Source organism: Chanos chanos, chromosome 10, assembly GCF_902362185.1.
Source record: "Chanos chanos chromosome 10, fChaCha1.1, whole genome shotgun sequence".
Lineage (NCBI taxonomy): Eukaryota > Metazoa > Chordata > Actinopteri > Gonorynchiformes > Chanidae > Chanos > Chanos chanos.
The window spans coordinates 13291842-13314277 of record NC_044504.1 but is presented as its reverse complement, the minus strand read 5'-3'; the positions used below and the strand labels follow the sequence as shown (position 1 = coordinate 13314277).

General features: G+C 38.6%; 3 protein-coding genes across 3 annotated transcripts in view; all 3 read left to right on the top strand.

Moving 5' to 3' along the window:
* The window catches only part of kif6 (kinesin family member 6), a 72083-nt gene extending 71043 nt beyond the window's left edge, over nucleotides 1-1040 (top strand). Inside the window, exon 21 of the mRNA XM_030787370.1 lies at nucleotides 1033-1040. Coding sequence (XP_030643230.1) covers nucleotides 1033-1040 — 8 coding nt within the window. The remainder of the gene's footprint in view (nucleotides 1-1032) is intronic.
* A 5346-nt stretch (nucleotides 1041-6386) lies between these two features.
* On the top strand, nucleotides 6387-11175 carry LOC115823322 (potassium channel subfamily K member 16-like). Its single transcript, XM_030787369.1, has 7 exons — nucleotides 6387-6536; nucleotides 7977-8021; nucleotides 8181-8417; nucleotides 8956-9070; nucleotides 9632-9798; nucleotides 10531-10699; nucleotides 10952-11175. The coding sequence occupies exons 1-7, from the start codon at nucleotides 6387-6389 to the stop codon at nucleotides 11173-11175; spliced, it is 1107 nt and encodes a 368-aa protein (XP_030643229.1).
* Nucleotides 11176-12650: 1475 nt separating this feature from the next.
* LOC115823320 (potassium channel subfamily K member 17-like) lies at nucleotides 12651-15515 on the top strand. Its single transcript, XM_030787368.1, has 5 exons — nucleotides 12651-12884; nucleotides 14219-14333; nucleotides 14468-14634; nucleotides 14898-15066; nucleotides 15286-15515. Exons 1-5 carry the CDS (start codon nucleotides 12651-12653, stop codon nucleotides 15513-15515), a joined length of 915 nt encoding a protein of 304 aa, XP_030643228.1.
* Nucleotides 15516-22436: the final 6921 nt, after the last annotated feature.

Here is a 22436-nt window from a genome sequence, read left to right as displayed (position 1 = left end):
ACTAGAACTAAAATGCAAGAATGTTTTTTGGGGTTTTTTTGCATGGCTCTGGAATAAGGGAACTGAAGTACATGTCTAACCACAATCTGAAATGTCTGAACAGGTAACTAAGCCATCAAGAGCACCCTCTACCAGTGTCTGAAACTTTGATGGTGGAATGTGACACCATTCTTCCACAAGAAATTCCCTCGTTTGGTGTTTTGTTGATGATAACAGAAAGCACTGTCTCAAATGCTGGTCCAGAATCTGTGTTGACTGAGTTGTGATTTGGTGACTGAGATGGCCATGGCATGTAGGCCCACACTGTGATCATGCTTATCAAAAGGTGCAGTGACCACTCATGCCCTGTAGATGGAGTCTTTGTCAACCTTGAGATAACCTCCCCCACTAAGGCAGAAATACTTCACCTCAAGATAAAGGTCACCACTTGGGGAAGGCTTGTATTAACTGATGTTCATCTTGCCTACTAGAGGGTTGAACAGGCATAAACAATAAGAACATTTTTCCCACATCACAAAAAAGCCTGTGTGAACCTCTCACTGTGCGGAAACAAGTGCTCCAACCAGTAGGTTTCTTATAGTTTAAGCCTCAGATTCACCTGTTCATTTTTTGAGTAGAAGGTGATGGATGAATTAACTGGCCATGTGACTCTTATCTCCCAGTAGATCACGGCGTGTATTTTAAGCTGTAAGAATGGGTTTATAAAGCACAACCTGAACAAAATATCCTTCTCTATGAATTGGATTTTAATGTCTTTCTCTTAGACTTCCATGGCCTATTAAGAATTTTTATACTTAGCCACTATTTCAGCAGTCTTTGTCACTGAGCTGCCTGCCAAATGTACCCCAAGAGTCAGCCCTCTTTCAGTGTCACTGGAATCCATGGAATTAATGTGCTACTGATCCTAGCCAGTTGTTTCATACATGGTCCTAAGTATTGGATATGAACTGCCTAATTAACCCACAGGCTAAAGCCCATGAATTAAATATATTTTCCATAACTCATTTAAACATACAGGACATTAAACATCAGTGAAATGACAAACTGCTATGAACCACACATGAAAGCTGAAGTGATCTTGAACATACATATTGCACTAAAATATGAATTAATTCATTCAAAACTTTATAACAACTTCCGTATGAGTTTTTTTGTCAAAATATTAACTTACTTTGACTGTCCGCCATGGCAAGTGATAGCCCCCATAGTCATAGGTGATCTCCTCCCCTGGCTCAATGTCACGCAATGCAAACAAACACAGGTGGGGAGTCTCATTCACCACAATTAATTTCATCTTTGAATTGGGATTGCTGTCGTCATTTACCAGTCTTCCAAGAGAGTCATCTTCTAATGAACAGTCAATGCTGATAAACAGGAAGTGTGTCAGAGTTAACCTTTCCAATTTACAAAGCAGATTGTTCAGTATAATAATGATTATTACCTATGTTGACTTAGCTGCAATAAACAAATATGCTATGTTTTACAAATCCAATTTGAATTTTTTTTAAAAATAAAAGGTGTAGCCACAATGATCATTTTAACTGTGAGAACTGCGGGAATCTAAATGTTTCTGTCTTTTATGTCTAGAGAGTAGACATAAAAGACACTGGGGGAACAAGTACAGATGTAATTTGCTATCTCTGACTCTAATCAATGTGTGTTGTCCCTGATAGATAGATAGATAGATAGATAGATAGATAGATAGATAGATAGATAAATAAGCAAGTAAATAAATGGATGGATGGGTGAACATACAAACAATATAAAGTGAGTCAGTTAATGCAACGTACCAGAGCCGGCTGCCTTTATATTTGAAGTAGAACGTAAACGCGTCGGCAGCTCGGTCTTTTGCCTCTGATAGTCTGCCTCTATACTCTACGATGAAACTCCCCTTCACAATGTGTGCCTTCGCGAACACCCCACGGCCTGAAGACAAAGAAATTCACATGGTAAATTCTCATACAAAGTTGAAACATTAATATCACAAAAGAGCTCGTATGTGGCTAAAAAGCAGTTACCTTTCGATGCGCTGATGAAACGAGCTTCAATGAAATCCTTGTCTCTTCGTGCACATATGTGCTGTTTGGCATCTGCGATGGGACTTTTGTGTTTTGACCTATTCCTGACAATCACTAAAGAGAAGGCATTACTTTAAATCTTCATCTGATGCTTTCACAGGACATAAATACCGACAAAGCAAGATTGTCTGAGTCTAGAGTTGGATACCGCCAATCTAGCTTTGGCCTGACCAGTGTTCCACATACTGACAAACCAAATCTGTTGGTCTGAAACACATGGTATTCAGAGTAAAGTGTTTGATCCTGTGTAAGGTTATCTATCTAGTTTCGTTCAAACAGTTCAGTTGTCGCAGGCCAAGCTTATCCGCTGAGACAGAGCAACGCCGCATTTAGCTAACTGTTTCGATGGGGTATGTAGTACTTACTGCTGGGGTACTATGAATTCGAACAAATTAAGCGTTATCAAGTGTATATTAAATATCCTATCCTATATTTAAAGAGAAAAAAAAGTCGACGGACACGTGAGTGAGATACCCGCAAAATGCAAGAAAGCTAGCAGCGCTTTAGCAGAGTCAGGCTGAATTATGGAGAGAAGACAGGCTTTTAAAAAAACGTTAAGCAGGGATCTATATACACGAATTCCATCGATCTATTAAATACGTAGTTATTATAGAAGTTCTTATCTAAACTTTTTTTGCAGGGAGGCACTTACTCTCGTGTGTTCATGAGTTTAAGTGGCTTCAAGTTTGTACTCTTAAGTCGCGTGTCGTATCTGGTCCCGCAATATGTCGGTAAACCAATCAGCAGCCGTCATATTGATTACCAAACCAGCGTGACCACTAGTGATTGGTTTGGGGTGTGTTTCTCCGTTTTTGGAAACCTAGAGGGAGACGGTGGAATACACTGATACACAGTCCACCAGTGTTGACACAAATGCAACGGAATACGTTGGAATGTGACAGTGTAATTTGTTTGAGACAATTGCATTTTTTGCATGGTCATACCTTTTAAATTAATTATTTATGCGCTTATTTATTTTAACTTCAAGGATTCTTGTGATTGTCGGGATGGATGACAGTTCTGAACACAAAACAAAGAATTACGTTCTTTTTACAATACTGTCATATGCTGATCTGGTCTGGAAAATAGCTGTTTTTCAGAGAGCTGATCAGTAAGGGGCAATACTAGAGTAAGAGATAGAAAAGGCAAGAGAGGTTAAATCTTTGGTTTGGTCTCCCTCGTCTATATAGTGAGAGCATAGTCAAGTAATCACTGTCCCCTAGTGGTTGATGTGCAAAGCAGCGCTACCATGATTGAAAAGGGAGGGTTTCCTGAGATTGCTTGAAAGGAAAAGGGGGGAAAAACGATAACGATGAACCAGAAATGATGAAAACCAGTAGATATGTCACAATTTTAAAGGTTTTTCACATTGTTTTTGTGCCATTTTATTCCAGAAATTGTTGTTAGTTCATGGCCAAAATAGAAAATTTATTTGAAAAAAAAAACAAAAAAACCAAATTGCACAAATTACACGTCAAGAACAATATCCGGATCATAACAACAGTTCTCATGTTCGCTTAACAAATTATTAAGCATCGTGTGTGAGTGGGTGGGAGAGAGAGAGAGAAAGAGACGGAACAAATGGTATTATTAATGGTGATGAGAAGCATTGGAGCAGAAAGGCATAAGTGAGACTGTTTAAACACTGTTAAGGCCAGAGTGTGCTGAAGAAGCACCATCAACATTTACAGCAGACCCTTCAGTTTAATAAGGCGTCTTAACTACACAAACCCAGTGGACCTCCCACAGCAACCATATTTCAGATAAGCTTTGACAAATAATGTGCACTATGCCCAGTGACTAACGATGTACCCACACTAGCCATACAACCAATGCTAGCACCTCTTTACTGCCACCTTAATGTTGTATGTGGTCAAAAGGGCCCATTTATTTGTATAATACAATAATAATAATAACATCTTTTGAATTTATTCATCATTTGTATGCTGTTTTTGTTGTTCATTCATATATTTATTAATTTTGATGAAACTCTTCAGAATGTTATCTAATGTAGGTGATTTTCTCTCTTTTTCAGGAGCCGCTCAAAACAAGAGTCTTTAATATTTAGAATGACATGTCCTGCATGTTGGCATAGACATAGTCTCCCTCACAGTCTCTTGAAGTGTACCACGATCTGTAGATATTCATTCAAACCTTGATGAAATAAAACAAATTTACTGTCTGTTGTTCTTGGGGTTTTTTATACAGTGTATAAATCTACACAGTTATAAATCTGCATGGATTTATTAAAATGTGAAGGAGGGTCTAACCCTGTTTGTTAATGAAACAATGACAGACACATTTTTCAGAGTTTTTCATAATCTGGGGGGGTGGGGGGGGGTGGTCAAGTAGCCTTTTTATCTCATTAAGTCATCCATGATTGTACTGGTAATTTGATGGAGGATAGATGTAAAATTTTCTGGTAATTTGGGAGGAGCATGATTGTACCTAAGGTTTGACATGAATCAGTGGTGAAGGCACTCATGTGAGCTAAACAAATGTTTTCACAAGCTATCGTTTGGCGCTAACCATGTCGGATGTCATTCGCCCAGACAGTGCCATTCCTGGCTTGTTTAATGAACGATCGAGTGATGTCCCATATTTGTTTTTCTGACATTTTATGACTTGTTTGCTCAAAATAAAAGTCATACCTGGATAACACTATCAGTTTTACTTTGTCATTTATAGCATTGCTCCATTATAAACCTGTCTGTCAATGGTAGTGTTGACCCTGACAGTCTACAAATGGTTTGTCATCTATCCAGGCATTCAGTGTTACCTACCAATCAGCAACTGTAGCCTGATGGATTGGTGAATGAGAGATAATGCTGCTTCGCAGTGGTTTGAATGTCAAAGAATCTCACATCCAAGTTAAGCTTCTTCTTCAATGCCATGATTAGATTTCATCAGAAATTCACATAATATTTTCAGTCCTTCATTTAGGCACATCAATGTGACATGCTGATTGTTCTGTGTTGTCTTCTTTTCTTTGAGCAAAAACTAGCCTTTTTTGTTTTATACCTTGATTTTTGTTGAAGTGTTAATTCAAAAATGGCCATGCCATCGAGTTGCACTGCAATGCTGCATTTTTGCATGCCTGCAAATGTATTTGTTTTATAGATGAGGAGCTGGAGAGAGATTTGCATTCTGGAATACGGCTCAGCATTTTCAGAGGGCAGGACTAACTTAAACAATTCTTTCTACCTTGACTCACAGACACAAACCCAGGGATTGCTGCTTAGATTCAGCTCCTTCCAAGTCAGTCACATTCTCCACAAGACAGCAAGATAACACAGGCAGCCAAGCTAATAAGTTATATTTTACACTTAAAATGGAAAACTACATACTTTTATACTTTCCCACCTTTACACAGAGATATTCTTTTTGTTTAACCAATTATGTCCCCTTCCCCAAAATGTGTATTTTACAACTGCTTCCACACCTCCTTACTTCACTCTTTTAAATAAAATTCAGCTAAAATAAATCTGCCTTAACAAAGCTGTCTCGTTAAGTTCAGCTCAGTCTTAGGGAAGTTCACTGCAAATGAGGTGAAGAAATTAAGTGAACAGATGCTGAGCCAGTTTCTATTTTTTTTCTGCAAGTTCTATTACATAATGATCACTCACTCTCACTCACTCATTATCTAAGCCGCTTATCCTGATTAGGGTCGCGGGGGGTGCTGGAGCCTATCCCAGCGCTCATAGGGCGAAAGGCGGGGAAACACCCTGGACAGGTCACCAGTCCATCACAGACATAATGATCAGCAGTTTCAAAAAGTCAGTATTATACAAAATTTTGGTATCCATCCAGGTCAAGCATTTCTGTGTTTTTTGGGGTTTTTGTTATGGGTGATCACTAAGGCCCAGAAAGGTTACAGTCGAACTTGGACTTTTGTGGGTTTAACTTTCGCAGATTTGATTATTCATGAGTTTGCCATCAATAATTTAATGGAAATTTTTTTGGAGTTTTGCAGCCTACTGCGAAAAATCACAGACGATGCGTGTAGACTGGAAAATGTAAAGAAAACATTTAGTGAGTCATAAATGCATAAAATATATGTATTGTTAATCTATTTTATCATTTACTACCATAAATATATACACAAATTTATTATAAAACGTTAAATTTTGTAAAAAGTTTCAGTGCGCTGAAGAACTGCGAACTATGCACTCTGTTCGGGGATGCCACGCTCTTTGTCTTGGTACTAGCCAGCCTCACTCGTGTGTTTTGTCTCTCAGTGTACGGTGTATCTCGCGTTTCTTGCAACTTTTTGAATCTTTAAAGTGAAATAAAATATCAACTCCAATCATGGGTCCAAAGCATAGTGCTTCTAAAAGAGCTCCCAAGAGGCAAAAGAAAGTGAAGACCTTACAAGAACAGGTCGAATTATTAGATATGCTTCGTGCAGCGAAGTCAGCTGCTGCGGTTGCTCGCCATTACGGCGTCGCCAAGTCGACCGTAAGGTATTAAGAGTTAAGGCTTGAGAGGGCCTAGAGATATTTGTGTTTTTTCCACTTTCGCATGGGTCCTGCGCACCTAACCCCCGCGAATGTTGAGAGCTTACTGTAATTTGCTCATTTGGATTTCACAGGGCTACCTATTATGGCTTCAGTTATTCATGTAAAAACAATACTGGGGTGGAACTGTTCCTCAGAATTAACTTTCTTTTGTTGTTGTACTGGTTTTCAATAGCCATGAGCTCCTTTGCACATATAGCTGAGAATTTGAAAATAAAATTTATTTACTCTTTCAAAACATGAAACGTCTTGAAACAACTTTCTAAGGGTTTTCAGCCACCAATCTCAATGTTTAGAAATGTTGTCAAAATGGAAGTTAAATGGATGAAGGCAATATCTTAAAAACCCTCTGACAAATAAATCAGATAAATAAAGGAGAATTTAGAGACCATTGCAAAGGACCCACAGGAAGGCTTAGCTGATAAGTGCAGTAGTCATTCACAATTCATAATGCTCACGCAACACTGATTTGTCTGGCAGAGCTGGCAGACGGAAGCCTTTTTATACTGTATCAAGTATATGAGAAAAAACCTTGACAATCACGAAACCTATTGAAAAACACAAAAATATACATATGCCTACTACACTCACTGTCAAATGATAAATTTGACATCAAGAATACACTCAAGAGTCAATAATAGGAAAACAGGCATAAAAATACAATAAAAAGCAGCTTTAGCACTGTATGGAAGCTACTGTAATTTCCACTTGCATATCCTCTTTTTTGAACCGGCAGTGGTTTAAAACATGAGACGCACCACTGCTCACTTCTTTCTTCTATGGAACAATTACAGAGCCGCATGCCAGGGGGTTTTCTCAAAGGTGACCCTGTTGTATTAAGGTAATGGAAACGTTCTCCACAGGGAAAAGCACAATCAAGAGGTGATAAAGTACTGGTGCTCTGAATTCTATGTGCTTGAGTGATCCCTCACCGTCAAGTAAAATATTAACCAATGTTCTTCTAACCTGATGAAGCACCTGCCTCCTTACTGTCGATAACTGAGGTTGCGTGTGTGTGTGTGTGTGTGTGTGTGTGTGTGTGTGTGTGTATTTGTGTGTGTGTAGAGGGAAGTGATTTCAATTATGGGAATAACAGGCAGCCGTTGTCACAGGAACCATTGTCATATATGCTCAGTGCTAAGAGACCAACACCCATTTGACCTCCTGACCAATCAGGCTACTCAAAGATCCCCCCTCACAGCAAGCCTGTTCTCCTTATGCTCACTCTACACATCATGCATTGCTAGGTGGACTGCATAGAACAGTAACATATTTGAACTAGTACCTGCGATTTATGCAAACAAAACTAGTAAAGATTAGGAGAATCTACATCTGTAGTTGAAAGTGCTGGGCATTCTTTTTGTCCTGTTGCCTGTGTCAGACACCTGTACAAGCACTGGCAGAGATGGACAATCTGCAGAAATGGGTAATGATTCTGAAGCACCAGTCGTAATATCCTTCAAGCTGCGGACATCACTAACAAATCCAATCTGATTTCAGGACACCTCCCTCACAAGCTGATTTTTCAGTTGTCCATTAAAAACTCTCTCCTCTGACTCAAGCTATAGCCCTCTGTTGTGCTCAGCGGCTTATCCTTCCCCGTGCTTTTGGTTTCATGGCTTGGATTCAGAAGATGACTGTGAGCTGGACGGCATTGCTCACTTTGTCGTATTTTACATATTTGCTTTTGGGAGCTACAATTTTTCAGCTGCTGGAGAGAGAGGCTGAAAGCAACAACCGGAACCACTTTCAGCTGGAGAAGCTAAACTTCCTGGCCAACTACACCTGTCTGGACCGACCAGCTTTGGAAAAGTTTGTTACGGTTAGTGTCCTACACAAATGACCTCAACAAAAATTGATCAACCAAAGTTTCTGACAAAGCTTATGAAGTTAGGCATAGGCATTTGCTTTTTGTTCAGACGTTCATTTCCAAACGTCTTTGAAGAAATCACAGGAACATGTTAGAAGTTCAGTCGTGATTTGTATTTTCCCCAATTTCACTATAGATCATAGCCATAATCAGATGTTTTTACAAAGAGCGCTGCTTCTATGGAACAGGATCTGGATCTGGAGGAGACAAAAGCATCATTAAATGATGAAATTAGGATGCAGTATCAGTGACTAAAGCCATTATGTAGCTAAAATTTTCAGTTTAGATTTTTCCAATCAAAAATCAGATTTTACTCGTTATAAAGCCTTGTAGAATATGATATGTCAAACTGTCACATTTTCAAATATAGCTGTTAAATACATCAGAGCATTTGTCAGTGCAAAGAGTTCTCTGCAGACTTAAAACACTATCAGTTTTTTTTTTTTTTATATGATGACGGTATTCTGTGTATTTGCTTTCTTTATGATAGGTGATACTGGATGCTTGGGAAAATGGGGTGAATCCCTCTGGAAATTCCACTAATCCAAGCAACTGGGACTTCAGCAGTTCCTTTTTCTTTGCAGGGACAGTAGTTACTACTATTGGTGATTTTTATAAATCCTCTCTTCAAACATTACAATTTCCATTGTTTCCTTTCTTACTGATACTTCCTAAATTTTACATTAACCCCCATTCCTAGACACCCTCCCCCCCTCCCCCACAAAACCAAAGAGCTGTTTCACTTCAAAAGTTTCTTTGTAATATATCACTCTAACAGAACAATTTGGGATGTTTGAGCATTTGATGAGCTCTGGGCTGGACTCTGTGACACCCTATGGGTAGCACACAGATATTAGCATAGACAGTGCATATGAATTCTTGGATTTACATTATAGGAAGCAGAAAATGTTTTGTCTTTATTTATTTATTTATTTATTTATTTTCATCAGTGCCAGTGAAGTCCTTCAAGGTCTAAATATCTTAGAATTTCAGAAACTTTTTTGCTGTTCAGAACTTTCAAACTTAGTCATCCAGTCCTGAGTATGTTACATGAACATATCAAGTGTGTTCAATAGAATACAACACTAAAGAAGAATTAGGTCAGTTTTTTGCAGCATGTGTAGGTATGTGTAGGTCGTTAACTTATGCCGTATTCTGCCTCATAGGTTACGGGAACCTTTCCCCCAGTACCATGTCAGGACAGGTCTTCTGTGTATTTTATGCTCTGTTTGGGATCCCTCTAAATTTGGCCTTTCTCAACCACCTGAGTAAATGCCTGACCCTTCACCTACAGCGCCTGGAGCGGGGCGTGATCTCAGCCGTACCGCGGAAGGTACTGTTCTGTGCTGGACTGCAAGGGCCTTACAAACAGGTTGAAAAGTCACCATGAACAATATTAGGCTAATTCTAATTTTAGGGTTTTTTTTAAGGATTAATGCATAGTACAGTAAAAAACGTGCACAGTTATATTGTGTTATTATTTTTTTTATCTGCAACCGCAGCTATAACGTTTGCTTGGAAAATACTCAGTATATATTGAAAACACATATTCACATATCCATAGGTATATTTATATGCCTATTCCAGTTACTCACACTGGAATTCTAGTATACACAAACAACAGAGTGGTTGGTGAATCAGCCTCTGTCTTTGATTGAATTTTTTTGTGTGTTGTGATAGGTCTCCCAGGGACAAACCCTCCAATCACTAGAACAAATTTTACACTGAAACGCATAATCCCTAATTAGGAACTAAGGGGGCCAAAATGAGATAAAGCCAGTAAACACAGTCAACAGAGTCGGCAAACGTGTCCTACACCAACGATTATAGAGACATTATGATGTGATTAAGCATTTACTCTCCTTTGACTGTGACTGCAGTGTAGCTAGACAGACAGAATTAACAGTTAAATTTGAGAGGGTGCCATGTTAATTGTGGTTGTTACTTTGGATAAATAACAGATAGACATGTTCCCTTTCTGAGTCTGGTAATGGAACATCAACATTTTGTGAATCAATACTTGCAACTAATGACCTCTTTTTCCATGTTGTTTTACTCACTTCAGAAATTTGCTGAGGTCCTGGTGGTTGGGCTGTTCCTGATAACTGGCAGTGTTCTATTCCTGGTCATCCCTCCTTTGACCTTCAGCTATGTGGAAGGCTGGACGTACTGTGAAGCATTCTACTATGCTTTCATAACGCTCAGCACCATTGGGTTTGGAGACTATGTAGTTGGTGAGTCTGCATTAGCATCACTACAAAAGATTTCTATGAGTACATGAAAAATGAAAAATTAACCTCCTGGATATTAGCTGAGACACCATTGTGATACTTGGCTGAACAACCACTCACTCAAGCTATGCTCTGTCATTCTGATAGTCATATTGTAACATTGTCATATAGTCATATTGTCATACTGTCAGTAAGTATTTTGAAAAATGATTAAACTTTGATGCTTAAATAGAGGGTTTCTCTCCTGTTCTTCAGGTACTGACCCAGACAAACAGTACATTACTGTGTACCGCAGCTTGGCAGGTGTCTGGATAATCTTTGGCCTGGTCTGGCTTGCCCTCATTCTTAATGTCGGCACCAAGGTCATGGAAAATATTCTAGCTCTTAAAGAGCCTTCAACCAATGTCACAGACGAGATAAAACTTCCCTACAGAAGAAAAGAAGAGGAAGGCTGTCAGAAGGCTGTTCAGAGAGTCTAGGAGTGACTTATATTTTAAGAGTATTAGAGGTGTACTGAGTCTTAAAATGTTGTGCTCTCAAATGAAAACTTCTTTCAGTATACGTGACAGTAATAAAATCAGAGTTCCCTAACAGGCTTTCTCCTCACAACTTCTGTTTATGCTACTTCAGATGAAGCTGTACCAAGCTTTGCCTAAAAAAACAAAAACAAACAAACAAAAAAACCCACAATCAAACAACAACAGCAAAAAACCCTAGGGAAGAGATGTAAGTTAAATATTTGTGTGCTTGTTTATAGAGAGACAGTAAGGTGCATACAACAGTAGTAACAAGCAGACAGTCATTTTAAGACTTTATGTACATTTTTTTACTAATTTCACTTATGCTTTAACCCATTATATCAGAGAGAAGATCGGTAAATAAACTTGTTTTGGTTTTGTGTGTATGTTTTTGATGAAATGTAAAAGACACTGTCTACTAAAATCTGTCAATATTCAGGGGATGTTTATGTTTATGTTGAAGTGTATGTTTATGTTTATGTATGGGAGTAATGATTTCTGTATTAGAACATATTGTCTGTTATCCTTTTACTGTTTACCTTTTTGTTTAAGAGATATAAAACATTTGTGAATACATTTTTAGCTTTTAAGCATAAAACATTATAATATTACAGTCGAGGTCACATATTAAAAGACTACAGTCACCGAGCGAACCTTATTTGATTTTTTTTTTTTTCACGGAAAAAAACAAATATTACCTTTTCGTGTTGTCAACTTGGATAGCTTTCAAAAATTAATTATGTAAGAATGTTTGAATTTTGTGCTTATAGTAATGTTTATGTACATATGTATACGTGTGGCTGTGTACACGTTTATGTGTGTGCTCATGCGTATATGTGCATTATCGCCTGCGTGTTTGTGCATGTGTGTGTGTATTTGGGCTCAGAGGCTGTGTGTCTATGTGTGTTTGTGTGTGGAGCACTGATAAAGGCTGTAGACTTGTCAATGAGGCCCAAAGTAAACACGTCTGGTCGATTAACAGTTGTTATGATGTCCTGTTTCTCCAGAGAGGTTATAGATGGGCTATATATGGTTACAGAGAATGATGGAGATGTGCATATGTGCATGTAGATGGTGGCAATGATATTGTGATATTAGAATTTCATCATCAGATATTCATCAGATATTGTCATGAACAAAGAGAAATGTTTAAAATCAGGAAATTTTACTAAGAAGTCAACCTAGAACAACATAAAAATATATAGTGCTATGAATACTTTAAAAAACTAAAACAAGAAACACTACAAAAAATCAGGAAGATTCATGCAGTCATTATACATTTGCATGTTGGACATTTACAGCCTGAAAACGAAGTGCTTTGTTGGCAAGGTTAATTTGCCTGTCACCCAAACACAGTAAAATTAACATCCAAAACTGCCATTCTACAACAGCTAGTGACTACAAGTCAACCCAGGGAACAAAGCTCTGTAGGAAATATGGCTGCCCGGTGTTCAAGTGAAGTCTGCAGATGTCTCACGGCAGCTCGACTGCCCTCCATCCTCTTCCTTGGTGCGATTTATGTGACATATGTCCTGATTGGAGGGGTGGTCTTCTGGAAACTGGAGGGAGGCCCCGTTCAGGAGCACCTCTATCAACTCATGGAAGAGAAGGAGAGGCTGCTCCATTTGTACTCTTGCGTAGACCAAAATGGCCTGGATGAGATAGCACAGGTGAGACATCTATGATATCAAAGAGAGAGAGAATATCATAGACAGAAAGATTATAAAGAGAAGGAGGTCCATGCGCAGACTGAAAGACAGATTTCCAAAACTACGTATCATTTTGATTGAATCTGTTGATCTGTCTAACTTCAAACACTTCAACAAATGTCATATTATTCATCACCAGATGTTATGAGGTCAGACGTGTAACGAAAAAGGCAATTAAGTACATCAGTGAAAGGTTTAGGTCTGTATTTAATAGATGTCTTTCCTTATGATCCAGCCCAAAGGCCACAAACCGTAACAGAACGTTTCAGCGTTGATCTAATTTTTTTTAGACTCCTCTGTGCTCCACCTGTCACCAGAGAACGCTAAATATGTGATGAATTACTGTTGCGTAAGGGATTGGATTGATATGTCAGGAAATTGTTGGAAGCACAGAGACTGAAGATGTGTGTGAATGCTGAGTCTGGGTGTCAGAACTGTCTGGTTCCCACTCAAGACATTTTACATAACACTTGGGTCAATAGCTGCATTTTCACACAACCATGAGGTATCTGATGATGAGATGTTCTGACTGAAACGGTGGCTTCTTCATGTCCTGAGTGTCACTAGCCAGAGAGAACAGAGTGAGCTAACACCTAGAGGTCAAATGACCACACTCAGCTACATTATGAAAAAAATAAAATAGGCCAAGTGGAATGTAAAGCCAAACCATTGAAATCAAACTGGGAGCTCGAGTAACAACACGAATTTGAAAGCATTCATTCTGAGTTTATTGTTTTCATTTTCCTGTAATGGATGACACAAACACCCTGTCTGTTAGTTCAACATTTCCAGATTTGACTAAAGACTGAAATAACAAGTAACAATGTTCTGTGTGTCTTATGCAAACTGAGGGTGTGACAAATGTTGCCCTTTCTTTGGAGAACCCAGTATGAAAAAGTGTGTCGCTTTTTCCCTGAAATTGATACGTTGAATTATTTTGTATTCACGGGGTCCTTTCCATTTACTGACACAGAATCAAAATTATGGGCTCTTATGGGAAATCAGAAACAGCATGTTACCTTACAACAGCATAATATAAAAATATAACATTTTTAATAAGTCCTGTCCATACCTTTACAATGCTTAAAGTAGCTATACTGCCAAGTGTGCTTTAGATTCCTGCCTTTCATTCAACTTTATGAATACCTGAAAAACTATAACTGTGCAACATTTGGGGTACAGAAAATAATGGAGATCTGTAGCTATTATTCAATTTCAGTGAGAGTGATTATGTGCTGTGATGTGTTGGTGCACTATATTAATGACTTAAGCTAAGCTTTTTTTTTTTTTTTTAGTTGGTCAAATCAGCTTCAAGGAACGGGCTGAGTCTTAAAGTGAACAAAACAGCAGATAACTTCTGGAAGTTCACCAGCTCTGCTGTGTTTGCTGCTACAGTAGTCACCACCATTGGTAAGACTGAAATTTAAAAAAAAAAAGACATAGTGAGAGAAAGAGAGAGAAGAAGGAAGAGAGAGAGAGAGAGAGAGAGAGAGAGAGAGAGGACGGGGGGATATTCTTTTTCAATATGTATTTTTCCCCCACAGGCTACGGTAATATGAGTCCCAATACAATGGTGGGCCAAATATTCTGTGTTCTCTTCGCCCTGTTTGGCATTCCACTCAATGTGGTTGTCCTCAACAGAGTGGGAAAGTACATGCTGGCCATTGAAAGAAACTTGTGCAACTTCATCATGAAAAAGACCAATCGTAAAGTAAGAATCCATCATCTTTTATGAGTTTTCGTTTATGTGAGGCATTTATATGTGACACTTAACAAAGAACATGTGGATACGTGACAGACAGCTGATCAATACCGTTTGGAAGTTCTATGAACTTAAAAGACATTACATGCGATCAATACAAATGGAGCGATGGTATTTGCTGAATGTTCGTGTATATCGGCTTGATGTTATTAAACAATTTTCTCCGTTTGTATTTGCATGTCAGTAATAATTGCTTTTCCCTGTCTCTTTAGACTTGTGTCCCAGTATCCATTCACACGGTGTCATTTGTCATCTTAGCCTTTCTGTGCTTCGTGGTCCCTATGCTGTTGTTTAAAGAGTATGAGGGCTGGACTTATGCACAGGCCATTTATTACTGCTTTATTACACTCAGCACGATTGGTTTTGGAGACTATGTTGCAGGTAGGAACACACACACACACACACACACACACACATGCGCGCACACACACACACACACATCACTCACAAAATTATTGTTGGGTTCTTGAAAGTCACAATCCACTTACTAGACAAATTTCTTTGAAGATTTCTGTGAAATGAAGTGGTCCATTTGATGTCTGCTATTACACTGTTTTCTATTGCATTAATCACACATGTTTGTTTTATCTCATCTGGCAGATGACAATCCAGACCTGGTGTACCCTCAGTGGTATGGCTGTCTGTTGGGAGCCTGGATATTCTTTGGCCTGGCTTGGCTGGCCTTGCTCATAAACCACTCCATTGATCTCCTGGAACGTTTCAATGCTTATCTGAAGCAGAGACATGGTAGAGAAACCCAAACCAGCCAACCCGAAGAGAAAAAAGAGGATAGCTTGGAAAAGAATGGAGCAGCAACTCTAAGTGAATAAGGCAAAGTGGTCACTCTCTTCACAATACGACTTTGATGGATTTTGCATATGGATTTCACACCAGACAGGTGGGGTTCAACCCATATCTATCTAATTTTCCTGGGGGTTTAACATGAACAGTTTTGTTCTGAGGTTTCTTTAAATTTCCAGGTGGTTTGTTTTAGTGAGATTATTTGCTCAAAGGTAAAAAGAGAGAAAGGGTTTTTTTTTTTAATATAAATTAAGAGGGTAATTGTCACTTCTTTTTTTTAAGTTTTGCAAGCTGACGTTTCTGTGTACATTAAGAGACTATATGCAAAAAGTTATCTTAGATTACGCAGTATTAGATTACCTTGGATTACGATACATTAAATTAGATTTGATAAAACATTACTTGTTCTGTTACTGTTACACTGTAGTCATAAACGGAAATTTGACAAGACATTTTGTTCTTAGAGTCCTGAGTATTTTTATTGGATATGCATCCAGGAAATAAAAACAAAAGAGACTGAAGTTTGATTTAGGATTCATTACTGATACATTACTTAAATTCGTAACATAATAAGCCAAGTTTGTTGAGTTTATAATTGCACTGTAATTCTCCTTTCCCTCTTTTACAGCAAACCCAAACATTTCATCTCACTCACTCGCCACTACAACATACTTGCTTAACTTTTGTTGTGATTTTTCCTCTGTGGTCGATGCGGGCCTATCTGGTACATTTTGACCAAATTTGGATATGCTCTTTCACAGCCTGTTTGTATACATGTATGTAAACTCAATGAATGAAACTGTAGCTGTCATATCTTTTTTAACTTAATTTATCTTATTTTGTTTAGCCTGTTTATTGACATAATGCCTACACAGAAAGTAACATAGTGAAATATATAGTGACCACTAGGAGGTGAAGTAACGTCACAAATTTTAAAAAGCCATGAAATTAGAAAAGACCAATCACATTAGAAGTACAAATTACACCTCACAAAGGGGATTTAGAGGTTTGGTTTTTTTCAGCCTTCAGTTCAGAGTATTCCCAATGTGTATTTGCAAAGCGCCACTATGGCCATGGCCTAAAAACACCACACTGTAACTATCTTCCCATGTTTTTTAGGATTGAAGCTAAATAAATATTTATTAGGACCGTTGAATGGTTTACTTGGGTCTGAGAAAGTAGTTAAGTCTAATGTAAGTTTAAAGAGGTGTGTGTGTGTGTGTGTGTGTGTGTGTGTGTGTGTGTGTGTGTGCATGTGTGTGTGCGTGTGCGTGTGTGTGTGTGTGTATATACTGTTTGCCAGTAAAGGCTGCTCTGTTAGCTCAGAGCTTGTCTTCTATGCTCATGTAAATTCTGGTGAGTGGATTTCCATCTGGACTTCCCCAAACTGAGGAAATGGAAGAGTGGAACTTTCCATCTCAACTTGTGAATAAGAATGCTCTTACTCCCTACTCACTCAGCCTGTCCTAGCACCTACCACTGAAATACCACTTTATAAAAACCTATAACAGAAAAGAACTGCCTGTATAAAACATGCTTAAAGATAATCCCAAAATGCAGATTGCGTTCACAAATATCCATTGTGATAACAATTATTTTCATTCTTTACACAACATGACAATGTAACATGAATGTGTAAGTAAACAAGTAAACAAAAAGTAAATCAGGGCAGTTATTAGTTTATTTTGATTCAAGTTGCATTGTACTGCAGGGAACACACTCTGATAAAAACAAGAAATTGTATCAATAATTTTAGATAATAGCAGGATCAGCTGTTTAAGTACAAACATCCTTGACCTAAATGCAAGTTATCGTATGACAAAAAATCTTTCTACCTTGCTCGCAGATAATTGCCGCCAAGATCATTAATCATTAAACACGGTTCTTACATTCATTCCAAGGGCAAGAGAAAACAAGGAGAGCATTAATCTAAGGAATTTGATCAGTTTTTGATATAGGGCCTATGTGTAATACCTTTGAATAGTATGTGTTCTGTTTGTTCCATTTTTAAAGCCATTGGCCCCATATCAAACATGATAGCACAGCTCAGATGCACATGGAGACCAGATGATTAAACGGCTGCTGCAGACTGTAAATGAGCTGTGATTATCTTTATTATAGTAATTATTAGTACAACAGTGATTATGGGATGCAGATGCTAAACAGCTCAAATGAGTCAGCATCCTACTTCTACAAACCTCAGGATGGGATGATTCTCCGTTTTTTCCTCCCTCTCTCTCTCTCTCTCTCTCTCTCTCTCTCTCTCTCACTCCCTCTCCTTCATGTGAGATGAAGGTAGATCAATGAAGAGTACACCTGTATAGATGTGGTCAAACCCAACTCACTCACTCACTCACTCACTCCCTCATTATCTAAGCTGCTTCATAAGTATGGTTGCAGGGGGTGCTGGAGCCTATCCCAAAATTCATTGGGCGAAAGTTGGGGAAACACCTTGGACAGGTCAGCAGTCCATTGCAGCAAACCCAGCATAACGTTTAATATGACCAAAAGCCTTCAGAGTCATTATTCTGGATTACAGGTGTATACGGTATGTATTTAAGTAAGTAAGATGAATCTTTGACAATGCCAAAGTAGATCATTGTCTCACACAAGGGAGGTTACCAGTGTGTTTGTCACTTTAAGGCAAAAACATCAAAGGCGAAAATTACCAAAGATTCCGGAGAGAGAAAACCACGAAACTCTTGTTGGCCAGAAGTGTGTGTGTGTGTGTGTGTGTGTTTGGAGGGGAGGGGGGGTTGGGATGGGGGAACAGACAAGCAAGAGAATATGACAAAAGGAATTACGAATATTATAGATAGAGGGATTTTCAGGGAGTTTAGGGATTATTTGGTTATTCAGTGACATGTAATGAGGAGCAGCTAAGCAGAGCCCATGAGTCAAAGACAGCAAATTCATTTGTTTGTCATTACAAACTGAGAAAACATGCAAACAAAAGGAAATCTCTCTTTAGACATTAAACTTGGTTAAATGGTTTGAATTTCAAGCAACAGCAACACACTGCTGGCCTTGAAAATCTCTGTTGACTCAATTTCCTCCTTGTAGAGACATTTTGGTCACAAGACAGTGTGTGTTCTGTGATTGCACAGTGTAACATATCTTTAAATTCTAACTTTACAGACCCTCTTGAGTCATATGACCAAAGTATGCACTTTCTCTCCAGAAATAAATAATAGCAAAATGACTGAAAAATTCAATGCACATTGCTCTTCTTCTCACACTTATTCAATCATTTAAATGGTCCAGTAACAAAATAGTTGAACAATTAAGTATCTGAAAAGTGACTAGAAAGTAACACAATAACTGAACAATTCAACGTTTAAAACATCCGTAAAAGCTATGAAAGCACTACCTCAGTTAAGAAGCAAAAGCACAGTACTTTATTGCTCTGTAAGACATAAGTCTGTGGTTTAGATCTGACTGTTAAAGGGAGTGGCAAAGACAAACATGAACGAACATGGCTACTGTGACGTCTTTCTTTGTCTTTGTTTCTGTTTGTATCATCTTCTGCTTTTTTGGTCCCTTCCAGCAACTTCTCTTCACACTCAGAGTGAAAGTGAAGCACATTCAGCATGACTGGACCAAGAAAACAAAACAATCAAGGGGATTTCTAATTAACAGCAGATTAGCACTTTGATGTGAGGAAGAGAACAGACTTTCTGAGAGAAAAGACAGTGCAGAAGCCGTTTTGGTCTAATAAGACATTCATGAATTTTGCTCGGTTTGGGTTCGGATTATTGAAAAACACCAAAGGAAGGGGGAGCTGGGTTTATCCATGGCAGGTGTTTTAAACCCTAGTGTATTCTTAACATTCTGTGTACTCCTAAAATGAAGCCGCTTAATTGAATATTAAACCCCAGATCGATTTAGCATGAAGGAACAACCTGTCATTCATCACAACATCTGGGCTTCCCCTCTTCACAGTACAGAAAGATTGAATTTAATCAGTGGACACCACCCGTTTTAATTACAACACACCTGACATGGAGGGGAGATGCTGCACCTGCACAAGACAGTTTTAGTTTGGTCTGAGTTCAATCAGTAGCACACATAATCTCAGTTTCTCAGTGTGTGTGTGTGTGTGTGTGTGTATTTGCGTGTGTTATAATGATTTTAGAACTTGGGGTTAAACTTAGGGTCAAAACAATCTTTGTGCCCTGGTGGTGTACAGCTTTCATGAAAATATGAACAAAGGCAATGTTTCACTTTCTCTAATGTTGGGGTCAGTTTTTTTGTCTCTCAGTGGCACATGTCTCTTCTTCTGGGTCAAAAAAAAATTCAAAGGACTCTATAGGTTGTGTGTAGGATTTGTGCAAACACAGCCTGAGAGCGCAGAAAGACCATCCATCACAGTTGTCTGTGTAATCTCCCAGAGCACGTGCTTCTTATAGACATTACCTCTGGTGAGCTGAGCTCAGAAGCTTCGGTGGCCGTGCCCATCAAAAAATTCCACCGGTAGCTTGGAATCCAGAACAACCAACAATAGCACTTTACTCGTTCCTCAGTCGCGCTTGTCACCAGTTTGTCTGTCCAACTTCTTGTAATCTGGTTACTCATTAACTTAAATGACAATTGTCCTTTTTCAGACCGTTCTTGTGAAAACAGAGGAAGTATCAGGCTTACGTCTGTCTGAGAGGATTCAGAACACTCGCTCCTTATTTACATTAACTGATGAATGACACGGCTTTGAGTTTATTATGACTTGAAAAATGTATGTCAATGTCTGTAATATCTGAGGTTTCAGTATGTCAGTGGCACCATTTCAACACTGGTAACGTGATATCAGAAATACCATTTGGGGTCATGAATGGCAAAAAAACACGTTTTGCTACCACCTCAACACAGAGGGCTCTCAAGTCCTTATAAAAGCAGCATAATACTTTAACAGTCTGACCATGCTGAGATTAATGATTAAACCACCATACGCATTGACCAACACACTCAAAGAAAAGTTAAAACAAAACCAGCTTCCAGGCCCTGAGGCTTTTCCCAGCATGTGTGTGTGTGTGTGTGTGTGTGTGTTGGAATAAAATGAAAGGCTTTTGTCAATGCCAGGTCTGTCTTTCCCTCTGTGTGTTTGTGTGTGTGTGTGTGTGTGTGTGTGCATTGTAATAAAATTTAGAGCTTTCTCAGTGTCTTCTCTGTCTACCTGTAATATGGATTACAGACTGGACTATCTGACAGTGTTCAGATCACAGTTTCCCCAACTGTAACAGACCACTTCACCACATCACTTGCAAAATCACAACTTATGCAACTATGATTCATCTGGCATCTTTTGCAAATTTTCATGTGAGAACTGGTCTGTAGAATGAGTAGTCTTTCCAGACCTGTCAAACAAATCACATTTGATCAGATGATCATGGAATGAGCAAATCTGAATGATTTTCATCTCATATTAAAGCTTCAGAGGACATTCTGTGTGTGCCAGGTGAACATGTGGAGACTCATAGACGATCAAAGAGTTACAGATAAAGACAAGCAATTTAACTTAAGACATATAATTCTCCGCAGATGTAGGTATGTATAAGATCGAGTGAGGCATTTTGAATGAATGCAATACTTTATACAAATGCACCAAATAAAGAACTGTAATCGGTAATTAGTAATCAGTGTCGCAGCTCTTACTGCTCTCATGTTCTTCACTTCATTTCAAAAGATCAGTGCATATGTCAAAGCAAAATCTCAGTCATATGTCATTTCAATTTCAGACAGTGGTACAAATTTAAGACGCAAGCGTAGGAAAGTTCATATGGAATTTTTTGTATACTCTGAATCTTTCTGTGTGCTCTGACCTATTTGAAACATACGATGACTCGCAGTGATGGGGGCTTTGGATGTGTGTGAGTGTCGTGGGCGTGTGAAGGCATGAAAGGTCATGAACGAAGAGATAACGCAGGGTTTGAGGTATTGTATCAACATAAGGGTGGGCTGGGTCTTTTTGCAGGTTTTTGGTTGGTAGGAGGACATGCTTTAAAACAGAACAGGCACTCTCATTGGTTGAGGGGTCACTCCTGCCATTTCAGGTTGGTTTCAGATGACCCCTCATTCCCGTCTACGTGTCCCTGGACATGTGAGACAACACTGAATCACCGTCACAACACACAGTGCGGATGGCAGTTGAACTCTGTGCCAGTGAACTGGGGGCACAGGGTGAGTTCTCCTGCGTCATATATAGCTCTGATTAACACTCAACTCAAATAAACTTGTACTCTCGCCCAGAATTCAAATATTAAAACTCCAAGATACAGGATTTTCTTGAACTTGCATTCATTATACTACAACAGAGAAATAATCAATAATGTGTAAGCGTGCTGATTCTTTGGAGGTTCTATACATTCTCTACATTCTATAAATAACCTAAGTCTATCCATATTTAACCCCTCACAAGAACTGGTTTCGTCCATCGATGTGTAATCCATTTCATGATCTAAAATGCTTTTAAAATTCTAAGTGAACCATAAAAAATTAATGGCACTGGCAGGAATCTTCAACCACTGCTGTAAAATGCTGTCACTCCCTCTCTTATATGTGTCAGTGGACAAAAGACTATTTCACTTCAAAAATTATTCAAAGGGGTTTTTTTTCCCCTGAGTTTTCTGCCTTCAGCAAAATAAGTCTCTGGAGGTCTATCTATACATCTATACAACATACTATTGCAGTTCCAGCAAGCAAGTCCCAACAGGTATAAACCATACAACAATAAAAGATCAGTCAGTAAAATGAGTCCTCTCTGCTCTCTCATGAAAAGAGCTGTCATTACAGATACATATATAGTTTAGAATATTTTGTTTCTAACATTGGGTACAGGTGTTGCCAGGGAAATGAAGAAACTATTGAATGTTATTCATACGAAAACAAAAGGAAAGACATCACTTGCTGTTTTTGTGGTTCTGCAAGTGTGTCTTTGCATATGCCATTGTTCAGAATCA